The sequence below is a fragment of the Pseudorca crassidens genome, chromosome 18 (assembly GCF_039906515.1).
Source record: "Pseudorca crassidens isolate mPseCra1 chromosome 18, mPseCra1.hap1, whole genome shotgun sequence".
Lineage (NCBI taxonomy): Eukaryota > Metazoa > Chordata > Mammalia > Artiodactyla > Delphinidae > Pseudorca > Pseudorca crassidens.
The window spans coordinates 74,864,992-74,889,457 of NC_090313.1; the positions used below are offsets into that span (position 1 = coordinate 74,864,992).

The window sequence follows — 24,466 nt, forward strand, 5'->3', positions numbered from 1 at the left end:
GAAGAGTGTCAATTATTTGCATCTAATGCTGAGAGGAATCAGAAGGTGACATGCTCAGGCTTATCAATGGGGACAGGACTCCTGCGTTTCTTGTTAAACTATCAAATCTGAGTTTTCTTGCATAAAACTGCTGAATAAAAATTTATTTATCCTCTCAATATATTTCCTCCATATGAATCTCATTATCTAACTTAAAAATGCATTTTTTTTAACAGAAAAGGGATTTATAAACGCTTCCAAATCAAGTGAAGATTATGAAATTGACCAGTATGAAGAGTTTTGTTTTTCTGTCAGGTTTAAAGCATACCCACAAATCAGATGTACGTGGACCTTCTCTCGAAAAGCATTTCCTTGTGAGCAAAGTGGCCTGGATGACGGGTACAGGTGAGCAAACTCAGCCCGGGACACATCATCACTCTCGGCACAACCCTTCTGGTTGCCCTCGAGAAGAGCGGTTTTGTATTATAAGTTTATGCGCTGTGACATTGACATTGAAGGCGAGAAAGCAAACGGCAGATGTGAGGACACAGTAACAGCACTTTCATCGGTTCAGATAGTGTAACCCACCGCACGAAAAATGGAAAGGATCATATCAGTCTGAGTCTGGCATTTTCTGAGTCACCAGATTGCTACTTCCCATTTGAGGGTACATACTATTGGTACACGGAGCCTCTCTCAGCCCGTTTGCAGATGACTGAGGAAGTAAAACCCCTTAAAAACAGGAAAACACTACCTATAGGTGTGTTGATTTAAGTTTTCAAAAATAAATGCAGAAATAGCCCAATGATGAGTGCTGAAGGAAAATCTTATTTTCCTGGGGATTTGTCCAACTGCAGTCAAGTTTCTCTTTGGAAAAAAAAGAAAAAAGAACTCTCTTTTTTTTTAAATTGAAGTATAGTTAATTTACAATGTTGGGTTAGTTTCAAGTGTACAGCACAGTGATTCGTTTATACATACATACATACATATATATTCTTTTTCAGATTCTTTTCTATTATAGGTTATTACAAGATACTGAATCCAGTTCCCTGTGCTATACAATAGGTCCTTGTTGTTTAACTATTTTACATATAGTAGTGTGTATATGTTAATCCCAAACTCCTAATTTATCTCTCTCCCCCCCAAAAAAAACAGCTCTTCCTTGTATTTCCTATGGCTGTGATACCCCTTATCTCTTAAAACTAATCCTAGGTAACAGGGTTTCAGGATAGACTGTGAGCTGAGAGGTACCTGTCATCTCTCCAGCGAGTCAGTGGTCGAGAGTCAATCACTGATGCTCAATAACGGGTCCATAAACCACTGTAAAGGAATCAGCTGAATCACTGAATCAGAGTCAGTGGATTCCTGACTCCCGTTCCAAACATGCTGAACTAAAATCGAGGCACGATCCCAGATTCTGCATTTTTCTTTTTATTTTTTTGGCTGCACCACTTGGCAGGCAGGATCTTAGTTCCCCGACCAGGGATTGAACCCACGCCCCCTGCAGTGGAAGCGCGGAGGCTTAACCACTGGACCATCAGGGAAGTCCCCCCAGGTTCCACATTGTTAATGAGAACCTCTGGTGATTCCCATCACGGGTCTGGATCTGTGCTGTTCAGTACAGTAGCCGGCAGCCACATATGGCTATTGGGAGCTTGAAATGCAGCTGGTCCCAATGGAGATGTTGTGTGGCTGTAACATGCACAGCAGATTTTGAAGCCTTCGTATGACAAACAAAATGTAAAATACCTCGATAATTTTTGTCTTGATTTTATGTTAAAATGACAATATTTTAGATATATTGAGTTAAATAAAATCTATTATTACCATTTACTCCTTTTTACTTTTTAGATAGCTAATTGGAAACTTTAAAATTACATAAGTGGCTTGTTTGGTTTTTTTAATAAATTTCATTTATTTATTTATTTATTTATATTTGGCTGCGTTGGGTCTTCGTTGCTGCGCGCGGGCTTTCTCTAGTTGCGGCGAGCGGGAGCCACTCTTCATTGTGGTGCACGGGCTTCTCATCGCGGTGGCTTCCCCTGTTGCGGAGCACGGGCTCTAGGCGTGCGGGCTTCAGTAGTTGTGGCTCACGGGCTCTAGAGCGCAGGCTCAGCAGTTGTGGCACACGGGCTTAGTTGCTCCGCGTCATGTGGGATCTTCCCGGGCCAGGGCTCGAACCCATGTCCCCTGCATTGGCAGGCGGATTCTTAACCACTGCGCCACCAGGGGAGCCCGAAGCGGCTTGTTTATATTCCTATTGGATAGCACGGGTCTAGGTGAAGAGTCAGAATAAGCTCTTTTCATCTTGATTCTTCCGTTTGTTTCCTGATGACTGCGCTGTTCTATACCCCAAAGTGATTTGTGACTGACCCTTGTTTGCTTTTTTAAGAAGAGCTGTAACGCAGGGTTTGCATGGCATCGTCTGCCCTCTCGCCCAAACCTCCTAATGTGCGAAGCATTCATTTTTCAAGTAATTAAGAAAGCAACCTTTGGACGGACACATAGTCCCCTGATTCAGGGATTCTCAACAGCAGGCTGTTGACATCCTGGGCCGGGTAATTCTTCATTCTGGGGGTCTCCTGTGCATGACAGGATGTTTAGCAACGTCCCTGGTCTCCACCCATTGGATGTCAGTAGCACCCCTACCCCAAGTTGTGACAACCCAAAATACCTCCAGACATTGCCAAAGTCCCCTGGTGAGAAAAAAATTGCCTGGGGTTGAGAACCACTGCCGTGGAGGGGTCACCCCATTGTCATAAGCCCTTATGCTGAACCATCAAACTTTTGAAAGTAGAAGGCAGGGGGTCAGCCCCTCTCCTGTTAGTTGAGTTGACTACCTGTGTTCAGGATGTCAGTGCCGTCACTTTCCCCATCCTTCTTTGTATTGTGACCCCCTGTCAGAGAAGCTCTTAGTTCTACCGGATTCTCTTTTGAACCTGATTCAAAGAGATAGAGGATCCATTCCATTTAGTTCAACAAATATTCCTTTAATGTCTTCTTGATGACGTCAATGCCATAAGGGGCTACAAACGTGAATAAGGTGATGTCTCCCCCCAACCCCCTCAAGTTACACAGGCACATTTAAGTGCCAGGGGCCACCTGCGAGGTCATTGCTGCTTGTGCTGGTGACATCTGGCACAATTCTTAAGATTTGACAGACTCACTAATTAGAGGACTGTGTCTCTGATCTATGGGTCTTGGAGCGATCTAGTGGGCTAGTTAATCTTGTTTCATCCCATGATCATACTCTGCACCCCTGACCCCAAGTAGTTATCTTCTGGAGGTAGCTAAAGGAATAAATCAGGGCAGATCCTGATTTCTATAGTGATGTGTGCCTCTCATTCAAAGTTAACCTCTTTTTCTGTTGAATCCCAATAGTGAGTTCATAACCTCCGTTGGGATAGGTGCTGTCATTTCTCTGTCTTTGTACAATGCCTTGTGCAGTCAACAGCTGTTGAGTAAATGAATGAATTCATCATCACCCCTAGAAAGCAACTCAAAGTGCATAGCCTGGGCCAAAGATAAGTCAGTGGCATACTCTTTGCACTGCAGGGACCATGACACTCACCACAACACCTAGCACATGGCACTCACCACAACACCTATCACTCAGTGTTTATTGTATTTAAAAAGTTCCTGAAGAACTACAGTATTAATTGGTGATAACGATGCACGGGGTGTGATGGGCCACTTGCCAAGGTGAGATGGAGTCTGCTTCATCATGAAAAAGATGCTCAAAATGTTGAATAAAAGATGAACTACAGGGGTGGGGGATGAATTGGGAGATTAGGATTGACATATATACAATACTATGTATCAAATAGATAACTACTGAGAACCTACTGAGAACCTCTGTGTGTATAGCACAGAGAACTCTACTCAGTGCTCTGTGGTGACCTAAATGGGAAGGAAATCCAAAAAAGAGGAGATATATGTATATGTAGAGCTGATTCACTTTGCTGTACAGCAGAAACTAACACAACATTGTAAAGCAGCTATACTCCAATAAAAATAAATTAAAGAAAAAAAAAGATGAACTACAAAAATATTGAACACAAGTGCTCTAAATGTCATCTGCTCTCCACGTGAGGCTCTGTGTTGTGATAGGGGATGCAGACTAAATTCGAACCTGAGTTCTTTTCCATTTTTTTATTATAAAAAGTTCCAAATTTACTAATAAACTAAAAGAATAGTACAGTGAGCATCCTTTACCCATCACTTAGGTCCAACAATTTAGTCAAACTGAATTTTGTTTATGAAGTACAGTATTTTCATCCTGGGGCAAGAGAGGACTTTATAAGCAAAGTGACACCAGTTTTTACTTGTAACCGAAAGGTCTGTGTAATAACAGTACTACTGAAAAAGCTTTGGTGTGGTCACAGCATGTGTGCCAGAAATCTTACAGCTTCCCCACCTTCACAGCTTCGTTTCTCCAATTTACTTCCTCAAATATTACACCAAAGTTTATTAGGGCTTCCCTTTATGTGTTTACATTTTATGAAATCCTGACAGCCTGGTCTTGGGAAAAGGTTCTAGAATATTTCATCTTTTAGTTTGCCTAATTTTCTATCTCTGTAGACTTACTTATAAACAAATCTGCCTTAGCTTTTCCTAGTTTCACAGTTAAACACACACACACACACACACACACACACACAATACGACTTATTAGGATGTTATAATTATTTAAGTAAGTTCTTCTGAAAGAGTCTCCTGAGGCATGCCCAATCCCTGTATTTTCTTTTTTCCCTGAAATATTTAATTTCCCAACTCTACCAAGTCGAAGTTCTGCCCACAACAGGCATTAACTGAGCACTTATTGGTACCAGTGGTGTGGTGGAGTCTGGGTTCTGGGTCGTGAGACATATTTCTTCTTAGGACAAAGAGAAAAGCAAACTCTCAAGTCGATAAATGATATGTGATTACAGGAGTGTATTGAGCTTCTTTAGGAGGACTTTTTTAGTTCCCTGAAGGAGATGAACCCTGAATGTATACAGAAAGGAAGGAAAGACGTTTGGGGACCGTAAATAGCGGTTAATAGAGGTAAATAGCGGAACCTCCAACCAAACCCTGCCCCCTCAATTGTAAGATACTAACCACATCATGAAGCCTCACTGAGACCAAAAGAAACTTCTTTGAGCCCTACCATGTGCCGATGTGCGGAGTCCTTTATGCGGATTATCTCATTTGATCCTCATCATCTCATTTTATTAAATATGGAAACAGGCAATGCTACTTGCCCCACACCTAGGGCAAAGTCAATACCTTTCATTCACTTTTATTTTCTGAAATTGCCTTTAAAAAAAAAAAGAGAGAGAAATAGGGCTTCCCTGGTGGCGCAGTGGTTGAGAGTCCGCCTGCCGATGCAGGGGACACGGGTTCGTGCCCCGGTCCGGGAAGATCCCACATGCCGCGGAGCGGCTGGGCCCGTGAGCCATGGCCGCTGAGCCTGCGCGTCCGGGAAAAAAAAAAAAAAAAAGAAATAACACCCATAATTCCACCACCAGGAATTATATTTCAGACTTTGTAACCACCATGATAGAAACATATAAGTATAGGTTTTTGTACAAACAGGAAATTAATTGTGCCATTTGTCACCTGATTTTTCACTTTAAAAATATCATCTCTTGCTGTGTTAATAAGTACATTATTATTATTTATATTATCATTTTAATGGCTTACCTTATTTACATTACCATTTTTATGGTGACACAGTATTCCTCTTTTTAGAAAATTTTATTTTGACTAACTCCTGTTGATGGGCATTTACTTTAGTTTTTTTTTTTTTCTTTGCATCTTTATTTTAATGTGATTTTCTCACTTAATATATACCCCAGAGTAAAGGTTCTAAATGTCTTTTTTATTCCAAATGATTCCCGGACTTCATAAGCCTCATAGTAATGACAATCTAACACATTTATCGTGTTTACTAGGCACTGTTATAAGCAGTTTATACAAAACCGTTTTAATAAAAACTCAACAAAAACTTCTCCTCTAACAACCATAAAAGGTAGATACTATCTTCGTTTTACGGATGAGGAAACAAGCACAGAGAGACTCAGTGACTTGCCCACGGTCACACCACCGGGCAATGGCAGAGTTGCCTGCAAAGCCTGTGTTTTTAACCATCACTCTGGTACTGCCTTTTGACACCAGCTCATTTCAAAAGTGTGAGATTCTCATACCTAGTGTGTAAGAAAACAGAAAAGCAGGCATGTGCTTTGGTTATTTGAAAAGAAAAGTGTGCTGCCTTATGAGATGTGCTGTGCTTCGCTCTTGGGTTTTTAATGATTATGTAATACTTCCCCAGGCTTGTGGGCTCCCCTGAAATAAAATACAAATGAGCATGGTATTAAGTAGATTGATATAAAGTCATCAGCACCTCTCCTGCCCCCTGCCCGGCTTTCTTTGTTTAACTCTGGACAGAAATGTGTGCAGACTGGGTTCAGCTTCAGCCAGGCTGTACCCCCTCCATGTCCTGCAGTCTGAGGGGGCAGGATCTGCTGATGGGGGTCTCCCAGTGCCGGGCAAAGTCACTCGCTCCTGCCAGCCCCTCACTCTCCAGTTTCAGAAGCTCCCAGCTTCCCCAGTCTGTGCTTTATTATTCCCTGTTTTCTGGTTTGACTTTTATCATCCCTTGCTCTTTGAATAAAGCATTTTTTATAGTGAAGTTACTCCCTGAGCTGCTGGAAGGACCTGCCCCTTTTCAACTCCCCAGCTCTGGGCGCTAAATGGAAGAGAAAAATCACCTGCATTTTGCTTGTAACAGAGGAGAAATCCCTTCTCATAGTTGTAATGAGAATACATCTTCTTAGTCACCAAAGATATTTCAACTGTGAACTCCAGTTTCCTGATCTCCCATCTCATGGCCGCTGGGCATTTTCAGAAAAACCCCAGGGAAAAAGGAAGTTTGCAACTCCCTGGTACTAATCGGTTAGTCCCCTTGGAATTTCCAGGGGAGGGTCGGCGATGCAGTTGTTGCTTTTGCTGGGGTTAACTGCCATAAACAGGAAGACAGGCGGTTGAGACGGATCTCGATATTCCATTTTGTGTTCAGGCTATTTTTGTGACCGATTTCCTACCTGGAAGAATGAGAACGTTTCAGATGCTCTCTTGTCTATCCCATGGCCAGTCATGCTCCATTCAGACAGCACAAAAGACTTAGGAGGGAAAACGTTTACAAAACAGATTGGTCTGCGTGATAATCAATAGTTGTATAGGTAATTTCTTTTTTTTAATGTTAATTTTTATTGGATTATAGTTGCTCTATAATGTTGTGTTAGTTTCTGCTGTACAGCAAAGTGAATCAGCTATATGTATACATATATCTCCTCTTTTTTTGGATTTCCTTCCCATTTAGGTCACCACAGAGCATTGAGTAGAGTTCCCTGTGCTATACAGTAGGTTCTCATTAGCTGGTAACTTCTTTATCAAATTGATTGGTGCTTTTGGCATGGTCCCTGGCTAGCACACTGGCTTCTTTTTTATCTCTTCTCTTCTTCCTTTTCAGGGTCTTTGGCTATTGTCTGGTGAGAATTACATTTTCCCTTTTAGAAGCTCACATCTGTCTCTTCTTGGACCACTTAAACCCTGCCTTCATAAAGTCTGGAAATCGCATGTACCTATTCTTACTTTTCTCCCTAAAGTTATAATTTGTCTTTCCCACGATCTTTCTGTCATTTCCAGTTCACCAGCCAGTTCCTTCTGGCTGTCCAGAAGTAAGTCAGGATAAGAATCTCCCTTTTCTGGGCTTCCCTGGTGGCGCAGTGGTTGAGAGTCCGCCTGCCGATGCAGGGGACACGGGTTCGTGCCCCGGTCCGGGAAGATCCCACATGCTGCGAGGCGGCTGGGCCCGTGAGCCATGGCCGCTGAGCCTGCGCGTCCGGAGCCTGTGCTCCGCAACAGGAGAGGCCACAACAGTGAGAGGCCTGCGTACCGCAAAAAAAAAAAAAAAAGAAAGAAAAGAAAAGAAAAAGAAACTCCGCTTTCTGCTTTTTCAGCCTTCTTGTTAACAAGGCAAACAAAAAGCTTGTTCAGTGCTCACTTGATAGGAAATGAAATCTCCCATCACTATACACGGTCAGAATTACCTTTAAGCTTCCGAGTTAAGGATGCAGAACATTGGTGTCACATAAACCTGGGCTCAAAATCTCTATTGATTGCTAGGTGTGCGGTTTGACTCTTAGGAATCAGCTGGGACTCTGTTCTCTCCTTCCTCTTCACGTCCAATCCAGCACCTGCTGTTTCTTTTTGTCCTGGTGCCTCTTGGGTTGGCTGTTTCCTCTCCCTCCCCATTTTCCCTGCCTTGGACAACACTCATCTTTTCACAGTCTGAACTCTCAAATCTGAACTTTTACTTCTCCTCTCCTAAGATTTCCCACATTATACTGTAACTGCTCATGACTTGTCTGCCTTCGCCATCAAACTGTAAATTCTGTGAGAACAGAAACCTAGTTTTGTTAACTCACTGTTGTATTCCTGATTCCTCCCACAAATAACCTCTACCATTGACAGGAGAAAGGATGAGTGAATTCATGAATGAATGAATGACTTCCTAGGTTACCTCAACAGCTACCTCCAGACTTCCCCCCAATAAACTTTCCTGCTGCCATCACTCTAAACTAAAATACTGTTCATAACATTCCTCTCCTGCTCAGGAATCCACAGCATCTCCTCCCTGCTTTCTCCATCAGGTCGAAAGAATCAGGCTTGTTTTCCAAGGTCCCAGATCAGTTGGCGCCACCCTGCCCATTTAGCCCTCTGTTCCGCTCCATCCCACCCTGCACCTCTGCTCTAGCCAAGAAGCCTCCCCGTTTCTCTCCTTGTGGCCTTATGAGTTCCTGTCCCATGGCTTAAATCATTGCCGTTGCCCCCTGCTTGGATGTCTTTTCTTTACTCTCTCATGAAAACCAACTCACCTCTAAAGACCTAGCTCAATTCCTGCTTCTATGAAGCCCTCTGAACTTTTCTCACGACACTGGCCTCTGCCTTCTTTGATCTTCTGCGGGCCTTCAGTTTAATGCTTTCACTCTTCCACATAGGCAGGTTTTGTCCACCCACCTGGATTATGATATCTCTGAGGACCGGAGCCGTATTCATAGGTCTTTTGCATCCTATATAGTTCCTCCTGTTCACATTTCCTGTGTATACATACTTTTCCTTTCCTTTTTTACTTCAAGTAGGCTATATAGAGGTGGCCTAATTCAGTATCTTCTGAGCAAGGCTTAGATTTTCTTATTCTAAGGGAAAGTTTTTTTCTATTTCTTCAATGCACGAAGGCACATTCACCAGCTCCTCGCTTCCCCACCTCTCCTATAATATCCACCATCCCGTATACCTGCTAGGATGGGTGGGTGATCCCCAATACCATATACCTGGTAGGCTTGGGGGATGCACGCTCCAAGTAGATACTAGAGCCTGCTGAAGCCACTCAAAGATGTCTCTACTCAGTGGATTTGAGCCGTCATCACTGTCAATCACTATGTAAGTCAAGGGTTGGTCATAGGTCCTGCCTTGGACTAATGTCAGAGAGCTATCCTTTCAGGAGGCTGGGGCGTCCATGGGCTCCGCCACCTGCCAAGGTTCTTCCATATTTCCAGGAAGTCAGACTAGTCTGGAATGTATGTAACAGTAGGGGCCGGAACCTTCTTGTCTCTCTTAGCAGCTCCAGCCTAGATCAGTGCTTCTCAACCTTTAATGTGCATGTGAATTCCACGGAGATCATCTTAAAATGCAGACTCTGAGCCAGTAGGTTTGGGGTGGGGCCTGAGATTTTGTATTTCTGGCAAGCTCCTAGATAATACCAGGGCTGATGCTGCCTGTTTGTGGACCACACTTTGAGTAGCAAGAGCATCTGGGAACCTCCCTGTCCACTGAACTTGAGAGAGTGAGTGTCTTCAGGAAGACTTACTCCCATGCACACCATTATTCATTTCAACATCTCCTCAAAGAATCTGGCTAAGTCTGTCTTTAATTCTTTTTCCAACAGCATATCTAAGTTTTGCAACCATAAACACCAGCCAGGACAATATATCTTCCATGCAGAAAATGATGACGCCCAGTTCACAAAAATGTTCACGCTGAATATAAGAAGTAAGTGAAGCTGTCGAGAAATTTTATTTTACGCTTGTAACTCCTTAATAATGTATTAACTCGGACCAGAAAGAGATAAGCCATGGCTTAGGGAAGGAATGCTACAAAAGTGTTTTGACATGCTGAAGTGTTTTGAAATTGTACTTTCATATCTACTGGCTTGTTGATATGCAGATCTCTTTCTGGGCTCATCCTTTGAAGCTAAGATGCTGATTCCATATCCCCTCTGAAGGTGCTTTACTGTGTGACTTTATTGATTTTAGTACTTTGAAAGGTCCTGTTAAGGAAAGACCAAAAGCCATACTACCTGCCATTTAGTTTTTTTTAAATAATCTTGGTTTCTCTGGTCCATAAAAAGATGAGAGTCCATTTTGCTGGACTTTTTACAGGTGCTTCTCCTGAAGCTAAGACTCATTTAGATGGAGGTCTACACCTGAGCTCTCTCCAGGAGGGGTCTAGCAGGGGAAAAGGGGGTGCTCCCCAGAGAAGCTTAGGGCTGCCTGCACAAAAGGTGACACAAGGGGAAAGAGGACCCCCTCTTTGAGTCACCCTGCATGAGACACGCTCCCAGGAGCACAAACTGCGTAGAGTACGTGAGCAGCCTATAGGAAGCTGACTTTGAAACCCTTTCTGGAAAGCACTGTACTTCATGAGCTTGATTTCCCTGTTGTTTCTGCAGGGAAACCTCAAGTGCTCGCCGAGGCGTCGGCAAGTCAGGCTTCTTGCTCCTCTGACGGGTACCCGTTACCGTCTTGGACCTGGAAGAAGTGTTCAGACAAGTCTCCCAAGTAATGAAGACACTGGCCCCTCTTGTGTTAGAAGAACATCAAACTCTCTCTGACGTGTTGACTGTGTCTCATGAATTCAGTTTAAGAAGAAATGATGAAGCATTTAAAATGCTTACCTTCTGAGTCGACCGTAATTCTAAATGGTCATAGATTGTTTCTGATAACCTTTAATAGATGTCTCTTCAAAAATAAAAAAGATTAAAAAATAAATAAATAGATGTCTCTTGTAGACCCCACTAGAGAAACCCTCGCTTCCAATCCGACGATAGCCCCGCCCGTCTAAATTCTGTCTGCTGTTTCTTTTCAGCTGCACAGAAGAGATCACAGAAGGAATCTGGAATAGAAAGGCCAACAGAAAAGTATTTGGACAGTGGATATCAAGCAGCACCCTGAACATGAGCGAGGCCGTCAAAGGGTTCCTGGTGAAGTGCTGTGCATACAATTCCCTCGGCACGTCTTGTGAAACAATCCTTCTAAACTCACCAGGTAGACAGCCGTTGCTACTGTAACACACCACCTTCAGGAATTCGCTACTAGAAGTTAGTCCCTGTGGTTCGCTTTTATTTGGGGAGTTTTACAAGAGTGTATAGGTTCAGTGTGTGAGACGAGAAGGCTTTCTGAGTCAGGCAAGAATCCCCACTGAACATACATGTTTTGCAGGTCAAGGGCAGAGTGACTTCTACTGACATCATTGTGACTCATGAATTCAAGTGATGTGGGTAGAGCAATAAGCTCCCAGCATAATGGACATCTACCAAGAAATCCAGCTCTAGGGAAACAGATTTAGTAGTTTGGAGCCTCTACCACTTTCCATTTTGGTTAATCTCCTTATTTGCCTTTAGCTTCCCGTTTTATCATTTTGGGTTTGATATTTAGATCCCTCCTAAATTAAGCAATTCTGAAACCTGACCACCTACACTAATGGTTCAAAATCACCAGCGTCCCCAAACTAACTTCCCCACATTCGTATGACAGCTTCATAGTGGGAACACAAATTTCTTTTTTTTTTTTAATTGAGGTAGAGTTGATTTACAATGTTGTGTTAGTTTCTGACGTACAGCTAAGTGATGCAGTTTTATATAAACATATATACATTCTTTTTCAGATTCTTTTCCATTAAAGTTTATTACAAAATATTGAATATAGTTCCCCGGGCTATACAGTAGGACTGTGTTGTTTATCTAGTTTATATATAGTAGACGAACATCTTTTTTATTTGACTTTCACATCCTGTGGGTTTAAATAGATGTAATTCTTAAAACCCCTAGTAAATGATGTTTTAAAACGGGTTCAGAGTCATTTAAAATTTTCTGGGAAGGAATCGTTCTTTATATGAACATGGCCCGATCTTCTGTGGGGATAGCGCATTAGTAGAGGGCTTGTAGGCTCCTCAGACAGGATTCTGGGAAGGAATCGTTCTTTGTATGAACATGGCCCGATCTTCTGTGGGGATAGCGCATTAGTAGAGGGCTTGTAGGCTCCTCAGACAGGATTCTGGGAAGGAATCGTTCTTTGTATGAACATGGCCCGATCTTCTGTGGGGATAGCGCATTAGTAGAGGGCTTGTAGGCTCCTCAGACAGGATTCTGGGAAGGAATCGTTCTTTATATGAACATGGCCCGATCTTCTGTGGGGATAGCGCATTAGTAGAGGGCTTGTAGGCTCCTCAGACAGGATTCTGGGAAGGAATCGTTCTTTATATGAACATGGCCCGATCTTCTGTGGGGATAGCGCATTAGTAGAGGGCTTGTAGGCTCCTCAGACAGGATTCTGGGAAGGAATCGTTCTTTATATGAACATGGCCCGATCTTCTGTGGGGATAGCGCATTAGTAGAGGGCTTGTAGGCTCCTCAGACAGGATTCTGGGAAGGAATCGTTCTTTGTATGAACATGGCCCGATCTTCTGTGGGGATAGCGCATTAGTAGAGGGCTTGTAGGCTCCTCAGACAGGATTCTGGGAAGGAATCGTTCTTTGTATGAACATGGCCCGATCTTCTGTGGGGATAGCGCATTAGTAGAGGGCTTGTAGGCTCCTCAGACAGGATTCTGGGAAGGAATCGTTCTTTGTATGAACATGGCCCGATCTTCTGTGGGGATAGCGCATTAGTAGAGGGCTTGTAGGCTCCTCAGACAGGATTCTGGGAAGGAATCGTTCTTTGTATGAACATGGCCCGATCTTCTGTGGGGATAGCGCATTAGTAGAGGGCTTGTAGGCTCCTCAGACAGGATTCTGGGAAGGAATCGTTCTTTATATGAACATGGCCCGATCTTCTGTGGGGATAGCGCATTAGTAGAGGGCTTGTAGGCTCCTCAGACAGGATTCTGGGAAGGAATCGTTCTTTATATGAACATGGCCCGATCTTCTGTGGGGATAGCGCATTAGTAGAGGGCTTGTAGGCTCCTCAGACAGGATTCTGGGAAGGAATCGTTCTTTATATGAACATGGCCCGATCTTCTGTGGGGATAGCGCATTAGTAGAGGGCTTGTAGGCTCCTCAGACAGGATTCTGGGAAGGAATCGTTCTTTGTATGAACATGGCCCGATCTTCTGTGGGGATAGCGCATTAGTAGAGGGCTTGTAGGCTCCTCAGACAGGATTCTGGGAAGGAATCGTTCTTTGTATGAACATGGCCCGATCTTCTGTGGGGATAGCGCATTAGTAGAGGGCTTGTGGGCTCCTCAGACAGGATTCTGGGAAGGAATCGTTCTTTGTATGAACATGGCCCGATCTTCTGTGGGGATAGCGCATTAGTAGAGGGCTTGTAGGCTCCTCAGACAGGATTCTGGGAAGGAATCGTTCTTTATATGAACATGGCCCGATCTTCTGTGGGGATAGCGCATTAGTAGAGGGCTTGTAGGCTCCTCAGACAGGATTCTGGGAAGGAATCGTTCTTTATATGAACATGGCCCGATCTTCTGTGGGGATAGCGCATTAGTAGAGGGCTTGTAGGCTCCTCAGACAGGATTCTGGGAAGGAATCGTTCTTTGTATGAACATGGCCCGATCTTCTGTGGGGATAGCGCATTAGTAGAGGGCTTGTAGGCTCCTCAGACAGGATTCTGGGAAGGAATCGTTCTTTGTATGAACATGGCCCGATCTTCTGTGGGGATAGCGCATTAGTAGAGGGCTTGTAGGCTCCTCAGACAGGATTCTGGGAAGGAATCGTTCTTTGTATGAACATGGCCCGATCTTCTGTGGGGATAGCGCATTAGTAGAGGGCTTGTAGGCTCCTCAGACAGGATTCTGGGAAGGAATCGTTCTTTGTATGAACATGGCCCGATCTTCTGTGGGGATAGCGCATTAGTAGAGGGCTTGTAGGCTCCTCAGACAGGATTCTGGGAAGGAATCGTTCTTTGTATGAACATGGCCCGATCTTCTGTGGGGATAGCGCATTAGTAGAGGGCTTGTAGGCTCCTCAGACAGGATTCTGGGAAGGAATCGTTCTTTGTATGAACATGGCCCGATCTTCTGTGGGGATAGCGCATTAGTAGAGGGCTTGTAGGCTCCTCAGACAGGATTCTGGGAAGGAATCGTTCTTTGTATGAACATGGCCCGATCTTCTGTGGGGATAGCGCATTAGTAGAGGGCTTGTAGGCCCCTCAGACAGGATTCTGGGAAGGAATCGTTCTTTGTATGAACATGGCCCGATCTTCTGTGGGGATAGCGCATTAGTAGAGGGCTTGTAGGCTCCTCAGACAGGATTCTGGGAAGGAATCGTTCTTTGTATGAACATGGCCCGATCTTCTGTGGGGATAGCGCATTAGTAGAGGGCTTGTAGGCTCCTCAGACAGGATTCTGGGAAGGAATCGTTCTTTGTATGAACATGGCCCGATCTTCTGTGGGGATAGCGCATTAGTAGAGGGCTTGTAGGCTCCTCAGACAGGATTCTGGGAAGGAATCGTTCTTTGTATGAACATGGCCCGATCTTCTGTGGGGATAGCGCATTAGTAGAGGGCTTGTAGGCTCCTCAGACAGGATTCTGGGAAGGAATCGTTCTTTGTATGAACATGGCCCGATCTTCTGTGGGGATAGCGCATTAGTAGAGGGCTTGTGGGCTCCTCAGACAGGATTCTGGGAAGGAATCGTTCTTTATATGAACATGGCCCGATCTTCTGTGGGGATAGCGCATTAGTAGAGGGCTTGTAGGCTCCTCAGACAGGATTCTGGGAAGGAATCGTTCTTTGTATGAACATGGCCCGATCTTCTGTGGGGATAGCGCATTAGTAGAGGGCTTGTGGGCTCCTCAGACAGGATTCTGGGAAGGAATCGTTCTTTGTATGAACATGGCCCGATCTTCTGTGGGGATAGCGCATTAGTAGAGGGCTTGTAGGCTCCTCAGACAGGATGGGAGACACTGTAACGAGCATTCTGCTACCGTACCCACCAGGAATTCTCATCCACTGCTCCTTGATGCTCTTCTCTTGCAGGCCCCTTCCCTTTCATCCAGGACAACATCTCATTCTATGCAACAGCTGGCCTCTGTCTTCCCTTTATTGCCGTTTTAACCATGCTAATTTGTCACAAGTACAAAAAGGTAAAAGCAAAGGTAAACCGTCAGCATTGTGTCCCATTTCTGAAGAACTCTCTATGGCTAATCGACTCATTATTTCATCTCTGAAGCAATTTCGGTACGAAAGCCAGCTACAGATGGTGCAGGTGACCGGCTCTCTGGATAATGAGTACTTCTACATTGATTTCAGAGAATACGAATATGATCTCAAATGGGAGTTTCCAAGAGAAAATTTAGAATTTGGTAAGAATTAGGTGTTCCAAATGCTTCTGTCGAGTTTCCTTCTTGTTGGAAAATCTTCAATATGCACTCACTCACCATGTGTCTTGCAGGGAAGGTCCTGGGATCGGGTGCTTTTGGGAAAGTGATGAATGCAACCGCCTATGGAATCAGTAAGACAGGGGTCTCAATCCAGGTCGCAGTCAAAATGCTGAAAGGTATGGTTACATCGATCAATAGCCACAGAGACGCACAAAGAGGGGAGGTGACGCCTCCCACCTCCTCTTTTCCATCATTGCTATGGTTACTGCTTGCCATCCTTCAAAGCTAAAAAGGGAGCGAGTTGGGGTGGGTGTCAACTAAGTCACGAATATAAAATACAAGTCGTGAACACAAAACGCCACCTCTTCGTCCTCTTCTTTCTTTGTTTAGGTTTTTTCAGCCTCAATATTTGGGGATACCATTGCTACAGGCAGCTGTGTGTCTTCAATGTCGACACAGACTCTGGGTAGAAGAGGGAATTGGCGCCTTCTGTATCACTTCCCACTCATTTCTCATCCGCTGCCTCCTGGCTCTCCCTAACCTCCTCCCCTTAGTATCACTCACTTAGCAAGAGCGCCCCCAGCTGGCTTTGGCTAAGCGATCAGTGACCATCACCTCCACCATCACCACGAACCAAGCCTAATGGGCATTACTTGAATTTTTAGCAGAAATTGGCACGATTGACCGTTCCCTCCATCTTTATTGTGTTTTCTTCCTTTGGTTTCCACGTCACCATATTCTTCTGGTTTACTCCTACCCCTCTGACTGCTTCACAGTCCTTTGCTGGCCCCTCATCTTCTCACCCAGCTTCTCACCCAACGGAGTTCCTGAAGACTTGCTCCTGGGCCCCCTTCCCTTTTCACTCCGCATGCTCATGGGCTGTCTTAGCTTACCCGTGACCTCCTCCCATGTACCAATGGTTCTCACGATTGCACCTCCCTTCTGAGCTTCAGGTTATGTCCAAGTGCTTGGACGTCTCCAGAGTCCCTTGAATTCAGCTTATCCAAAGTGGACTCCTCCAACCCTGGCTCTCTGTCAGCCCTCCCTCTCTCACTGATTGGTTGCGAGTACCAATGACCGGCCATGAGCCACCCAGGCAGGCCAACCAGAAACCTAGGACTGACTCATCCTTGAAACCATCCTCATTCTAATTCCCTGTAGGCTATTCCTGTCAGGCTTCCTGCCTAGTGCCTCCTGAGTTATCCTCTTTTCTCTTAACCTCTGTTACTACCACCCAGACCAAGTCTATCCCTTCCGAATGGATGCACTAGCCTTCCAAGCAACTACCCTATATGGACTCTTACCTCCTTTAGGATTTTGAAGCCCAAGTGATGGTTATGAAATGCAAAGCAGAGCACATAATTTTCCTGCTTAACCTTTCCAGTTGCTTTTAATTTCTCTTGAACGGTCCACACAGCCCAGCACGACATGGCTGCAGCTCGCCTCTCCCTTCTCACCCCAGCGCTACAGCACAGCTGGCTCTCAGTTCCTCTGGAGTACCGTGGTCCCTCCCACCTCAGGGCCTTTGCACAGGTCGTCCTTCCGCTTCCGCTTCCCCTTTCACGTCTTTATCTCCTGCTCCTCCTGTAGATCTCAACTCAAATACCACTTGCTCAGGGAAGCCTTCTCTCACGCCACGGATGAGCTCAAGTTCCTTGCTAGATCCTATATCCCAGCTCTCTGTGGGCTTTTTTCCCCCGTAAAGTTGATCGCAACTACAATTACATATTTGTTTAATTATTTAACTAATGTCTTAGCTGCCTCCGTAGTCTGTAAGCCTCATGAGGGTGGGTCTGTATGTTTTGCTATGCTGTCCTCTTTCTTGATCTTGGCCCATCCTGTTTTCAGGATGGCGTGTTCTTCTTCATCCTTCCCGCTGTGAATTCACCTGGTTAACTCCTAGTTGCCCTCAGGTCTCAGCGTAGACATTTGGTGTCCCCTTCCCCACCCTCCCTAAGGCTGGGTTAGGTGTCCCTCTTCTGTGGGACAACACCCCTACTTTCATTTGCCATGTGGCATTTATTTTTTATTTTTATTTATTGAAGTATAGTTGATTTACAATGTCATATTAGTTTCTGCTGTACAGCAAAGTGATTCAATTATACATATGTATACATTCTTTTTTCTATTTTTTTCCATTACGATTTATCACAGGATATTGATTATAGTTCCCTGTGCTATAGAGTAGGACCTTGTTGTGTTTCCATTCTATATCTGATAGTTTGCATCTGCTAATCCCAAACTCCCAGTCCATCCCTCCCCCACCCCCCTCCCTCTTGGCGGCTATAAATCTGTTCTCTATGTCTGTGAGTCTGTTTCTGTTTCATAGATAGGTTTATTTGTGCCATGTGGCATTTTTGACACTCTATTGTAATTGTTCATTTACCTGTCCCCCCTTTCAAGGAGGCTCTAAGCTCCAGGAAGACAGGGGCTGTGTCTTTCTATCATTTCTTCCCCCAAGGCCTGGCACATTGCCTCATACACAGTAGGCATTCAATAAATTCTTGTTGAATGAATGAAAGTCGGTAGTGGTATATGAAAGTGCTTTGAAGGAGTTAAGCACACTGTAAAAATATATGCTTTTGGTCACGAGAAACAAGACATGGACGACTGAAAGCCACGAATCCCTATAAAACATGAGGCAGTGGAAAACCTGAGGTACAGTGGGTCCCAGTGCACACAGTGAAGGATGTCACTCCCAAGCCAAGAAGTTGCAAATTAGGATGCCCCTGAGAGCTCACACAAGTCAAAACAGATGACATCAAAGCTCTGGGAAAGCCACATAAAGGGTACATGTCTTCCAGGACAAAATAATGACACCTGGAAATAGCTAATCAAATGTCCATTGAATGTAAAGAAAAGTTACTCTATCTGTAAGAAAGAATATGTTAACAGACTGGGCTGCGGGGGGCGGGGCGTGTGCCTGGAGAGGGAGGCCCAGAGACCTTGCCCTTGCCTCTAGGGCTCCAGCACCCTCCCGGGCAGGGGTGTCCTGACCACCTGGGCACATTGGCCTCAATGACAGGAGACCTTTCAGTTCACCAGTAAGTACCTCCATGCTACACTTCTAAGCACGATAGTGAATGCAATTTGCCAAGCTCTCTAGACTTACTCCAGGGAGAGCAAGTGGATACGTTCTAGCCTACCCAGCAGTTCTGTTCCTCATGGGCAATTAGGGACTCTCTTGAGAACTTGGTCAGTGGGAATTGGTCTTCTTTGACCTTCTCACCATTGGATCCACTGACAAATTTAAGATTCTAGACCTGAGGGTCACAGGCTGGAACCAACCACCCTTGCTGACATTCCCATCTTGTCACTCTATGACTTCAACAAATAAAGGTGTCAAAAAAAAAAAAAAAAGTATGTTTCTCCCTTCAGCATAGTTATTAACTTCAACTGTGGAGGAAACTCATGTATTATTATTATTTTGTTTTATTTTATTTTTAAGGGTCAATTATAAAGATTTTTATTTTGTAGGTAGAGGAAAGTCCAGTAGAAAGGCACATTATTTGGTTCAACTTTCATGCAACAATCTTTGAAATTCTGCCTTAAAACATAGGGTATTATTATTCAAAATGTATGTATTATTGTACGTATTTTAAAACTTGTGTGCAAATCTACTCTGAACTGAGGAAAATTTTAATTTATTGAATAACCTAAAATACCTAATTTACTTCATTTTACATTTGTGATGCCCTGCCATGGACAGAAAAAGCAGACAGCTCGGAAAGAGAGGCTCTCATGTCTGAACTCAAAATGATGACCCACCTGGGCAGCCACGAGAACATTGTGAATCTGCTGGGGGCGTGCACCCTGTCAGGTAACCAGTTCCCACTAAGCACACCTAATCGAAAACGTTTTAGCCTGAAGACAAAAAGGGCGTTTGTTCTCGTGTTTCTCTCGTTCTCTCAGTCACAGGGTGGGCCCCCAAACCCAAGTGGGATTGGACACACCTCACTCTAGAGTCAGATGGGTCAGCGTAGACAACGCCTGTCTTCATCGGGATGAGCCACATATTCTAACCTACTGAAAGGGACTTCCCTGGTGGTTCAGCGGTTAGGATTCTGGGCTTTCACTGCCTCGGCCCAGGTTCAATCCCTGGTCGGGGAACTAAGATCCTGCAAGCCGCGTGGCACAGCCAAAAAAAACCCACAATAATAATAACAACGCTGCAAGTACGTTTTGTGGTGTCTCTCTACCTGCTCAGAGGGTGCTTCTCCCTGGCTGTGGAGCTGGCCCCGATGCAGTGCTGAGCTGCACAGCTTGGCCATGGCCCTGACTGAGCTGCTTCAAGTAAGGCGTAGCCAAGGAGGGGTTTCAAACTCTATTCTCCCAGAATCCAACAGAGCATGTGCTCTGATTCTCTCGCTTCTGCCTAGAAGTACCTGAACCCTGTGCCCAAGGGTCATTCCTTCTGGGACAGCCAGCCGGGCACTGGGACAGAGAAATAAAGAGAAAATGGATTTAAGAGGTGGCTAGGGATGTATTTCTCCCTCCTCGGGTAAACCGCAAATCAGCTTATATTTACCAAGTGCTCACAACGCAGTCAACCTATTATTCCCAGTTGCAAACTGGAGAATTTAGGTGGCCAGTGGTTCTTGGTGAGGCCACACGGGCCAAAGTGGAAGGCAACAGCTTTCCAAGGAGTTTGAGCAAAAGTCTGAAATTGAATTTAAAGTCCAAGAAGAGATAGGTTCAGAGAGAGCTGTACTCTCCCCAAGTCAGGGGAGAAGGGAGTTCTCACAGAGTATGGTTTCTGCCACACAGATGTCTGAAAAAAATTATTTGGTGTCTGTATACCTAGGATTAAAACTGTCACTATTTCAGGACCAATTTACTTGATTTTTGAATATTGTTGCTATGGCGACCTTCTCAACTATCTAAGAAGTAAAAGAGAAAAATTTCATAGGACGTGGACGGAGATTTTCAAGGAACATAATTTCAGTTTTTATCCCACTTTCCAATCACCCCCTAATTCCAGGTAAGAGACTGGGTCACAGTTTTATAATAATACATTACAGAACAGACAAAGTATGGTGGTTAAACACACCCCACTGGCCAGTTTCTAAAGGCCATCCTCCAGCATTTTGTGTGGTCTGTGGGTTCTAAGACCTAGAAAGGTCTCTTATCTTTCGTTATAGTTTCCCTGTTGATTTGAACAATGAGGCTTTCCCTTTCCTACAGTACAGGTACTGTAGCTGAACCAGTTCTGTCCACCGGCGCCTAATCACCTCCTAGACGTATATTCAGTTTTAGGAAAGGTGCATTATTCACTATGTCAGGCCTCCTGGCTGACACATGGGTATTGGTAGAAAGAATGAACCCCTTTCCCAAAGCCCTTGATATATTCCTAGAAAGTAGTGCAGGTCCTGGGAGTATTGCACAAAAGAGCTCTAAACTCATAAATCGGATTTTTAAAAATTAGGATGGATTGGTTGACATAATGATGGGGACAAAATAAAGTAGTGGTGACATTTGTCTCTATGCTCTGCCTTGTATGTTCTGCCATCTGTGGGATCCTGAGTGATTCTCAGTCCCAAGAGGGCTGTAGGTTTGGCGGGATGCTCGTCCTTATCCTTGGAAATTTCCTGCTAATTACCTGAACGTCCTAGCTCGATGACATCCTTCTCTGAATGAATTCACAGGCACTCTGATAGAATGATTCCTCAAGCCACAGTGCATCCCTAGTTCCCTCCTACATGAAACCTCTCCCTTTTTCTAAATGCGGATTTGTCAGAGACTGTTAGCTTTACTGGGGGACTTTTGGAGGGTCCGTTTGAGTTTCCTTGTTTTCTTAGCATGTAAGTTTCAGCTCACATCTCTGGCCTTCTAATGGCTGCGACAGAGACCAGCATCTTAACACCAGGGACCCCGTGGAAACCCCATGCATGTCTTTGTGCAGCTGCCCTTAATCATTTCACACCAAACTTCCCTTTTACACTCGTTTCTCAGTTCATATTCCCAAACTGAGAGGATTCTATAATGTCATCCGAATTCTAGAACAGAGAATCCGTGTGTGGCCAGGACTCCATGGTTAGTGACAACATGCTGGTCACTCAGTGCCTTTGATTCCTTCCAGTCACTGGGTATGAAACACACTGAAGCAATTACTTTTGGAATATTTGTGGTCTGAAAGCATTAAGCTATTTTCTAAAGATGTGGACATTGTAATTGGGGTAAACTATTATGCTGGAATAAACTGAATCATTGTCTGTATATAACGTATACAAAATTCCTCAGTGAAGAGTTCTATATTATACACAGTAAAAGAGACTTTCCTTATTACTGTTTATTAATTTCACAGGAAAAGGGGATGAGCTTTACAAAGGCCAACTTGGAAAAAAAAAAAGGATGCTGAAACACTAAAAGGTCTTCATAGAAGATCTATAATACATGGACTTTTCTAGGGAAAGTCACATTCTTTATTAGCTTCGTGATTTCAGCGAATCATATTTATCTCACCCAGCCTAGTTTTTCTTTTATAAAATGTGACTTTGACACCAAGCTTGTAGGGTTGTGGGAAGGATTGAGTGAGGTCCTCTTTGAACCATAAGATTCCATACACATAACAGAGATCACTCTTATCCTCGTTCGACAGACAGGCTCAATTACACAGATGTGTTTAATGTCCACACACACTAAAAGGACTAGTTGATGCCATGCTTTTAATTTAAAAGCCCATTTATAATTGGAATTCATTTATTTGATGAATTGTATTTTTTCTAATAAAATATCTACTCAGAAGAAGAACATAAATAATGAAATAACTTTTTTTAATAGTATGCCTGGTTCAAGAGAAGTCCAAATACACCCGGACTCAGATCCTGTCTCAGGGTTCAATGGGAATTCATTTCAATCCGAAGGTAATATTTTATTCTAAATAGTAGCACTTCCAAATAGAAATGGATACAAGAGTTCTGTGTTAGCTATTTTAAAAAAGTGTGTAAATGCAAAAGCATGTTTATCTTTGCTAATGTCATCTATAGGCTTTATTAATGCATATTTGCTTTATAGCATTTTTTAAAAATAAATTTATTTATGGCTGCATTGGGTCTTCGTTGCTACGACTGGACTTTCTCTAGTTGTGGAGAGCAGGGGCTACTCTTCGTTGCGGTGCGCGGGCTTCTCACTGTGGTGGCTTCTCTTGTTGCGGAGCACGGGCTCTAGGCACGTGGGCTTCACTAGTTGTGGCTCGTGGGCTCTAGAGCACAGGCTCAGTAGTTGTGGCACACGGGCTTAGTTGCTCCGCGGCATGTGGGATCTTCCCAGACCAGTGATCGAACAGTGTCCCCTGCATTGGCAGGTGGATTCTTAACCACTGCACCACCAGGGAAGTCCCAATGCATATTTACTTTAAAGGTAGTGAAAAGCCACCAGTTTAGTGTGTGAATTTTATGTCAATGTTTCTACTAATAAACACTGAGGGCTATTTTATTTGATCAGGTTAGTCTTTTTAAAAGTCGTAAATTGGGACTTTCCTGGCAGTTCAGTGGTTAAGACTCTGCGCTTCCACTGCAGGGGGCATGGGTTCGATTCCTGATTGGGGAACTAAGATCCCACAAGCCACACAGTGCGGCAAAAAAAAAGAAAGGATTAACTAGAAGAACATTAAGGACTTCCCTGGTGGCGCAGGGTTAAGAATCCACCTGCCAATGCAGGGGACACTGTTCGATCCCTGGTCTGGGAAGATCCCACATGCCGCGGAGCAGCTAAACCCGTGCACCACAACTACTGATCCTGCGCTCTAGAGCCCGCGAGCCACAACTGCTGAGCCTGCGTGCCACAACTACTGAAGCCCACGCGCCTAGAGCCCGTGCTCCGCAACAAGAGAAGCCACCGCAATGAGAAGCCCGCGCACCGCAACGAAGAGTAGCCCCTGCTCGCCGCAACTAGAGAAAGCCCGCGCACAGCAATGAAGACCCAATGCAGCCATAAATAAATAAATAAATTTATTATTAAAAAAAAAAAACTTTAGTGGTGTCACACACACAATGAGGAGTTTCATTCCCCTTAAAAAAAAAAACAACATTAAGTGCACAAACAGTTAATAAAATGTAGTAGATAATTGGTAATTCTTTTCCCAGTGTGACAAAACTGCCTAGTGCAAAAGAAACCCCTGACTTATCCCCAGAGAGCTGGAGAATTCACTCCTCTAACCAAAGAGAATCTTTAGGTGACCCTTCCTGGGCTGCACAGTTCTCTGCATAAATAGCTTAGCCCTGGTGCCGCCAGGAAGATGATGTAATAGTTCCATTTGTACATGAGGTGCTCACAGAGATTTATAAGACAACTTCTTTTCTTTTTTTTAATTGAAGTGTAGCCGACGTACAATATTATATAAGTTACAGGTGTACTATATGGTGATTCACAATTTAAAGGTTCTACTCCATTTAGAGTCATTACAGAATATCAGCTATGTTCCCTGTGTTGTGCAATATATCCTTGTAGCTTATTTTATACATAATAGTTTGTACCTCGAAATCCCCTCCCCCATCTTGCCCCTCCCCCTTCCATAAGGCAACTTCTTTGCATTTTGGCAAAAATGAGGACCAGTTGTATTTTACAGATGAAATTGAATACGAAAACCAAAAAAGGCTGGAGGAAGAAGAGGACTTGAATGTACTTACCTTTGAAGATCTTCTTTGCTTTGCCTATCAAGTGGCCAAAGGAATGGAATTTCTGGAATTTAAGTCGGTAAGCTCCTTTTAAAAACGAAACTCACCAACAACAAGAAGATAATTTTGAAGAAGAGATGTGGGGTTTTCTTTTTTCTTGTTTATTTTAACTTGCATCTCCTAAGGTCTGTCTTTCCCTCCCGTTCACAGTTGGAATCA

General features: G+C 44.1%; 1 protein-coding gene across 5 annotated transcripts in view; it reads left to right on the forward strand.

Annotated features, from left to right (window-relative positions):
• FLT3 (fms related receptor tyrosine kinase 3) overlaps positions 1-24,466 on the forward strand; it is an 85,721-nt gene that overhangs the window by 41,696 nt on the left and 19,559 nt on the right. For all 5 annotated transcript variants that reach the window (XM_067713601.1, XM_067713603.1, XM_067713602.1 and 2 more), the window contains 11 exons: positions 216-384; positions 9,971-10,074; positions 10,754-10,862; positions 11,170-11,348; positions 15,289-15,395; positions 15,482-15,614; positions 15,704-15,808; positions 19,342-19,452; positions 20,460-20,613; positions 22,413-22,495; positions 24,199-24,326. In XM_067713601.1, coding sequence (XP_067569702.1) covers positions 216-384; positions 9,971-10,074; positions 10,754-10,862; positions 11,170-11,348; positions 15,289-15,395; positions 15,482-15,614; positions 15,704-15,808; positions 19,342-19,452; positions 20,460-20,613; positions 22,413-22,495; positions 24,199-24,326 — 1,382 coding nt within the window. The remainder of the gene's footprint in view (positions 1-215; positions 385-9,970; positions 10,075-10,753; positions 10,863-11,169; positions 11,349-15,288; positions 15,396-15,481; positions 15,615-15,703; positions 15,809-19,341; positions 19,453-20,459; positions 20,614-22,412; positions 22,496-24,198; positions 24,327-24,466) is intronic.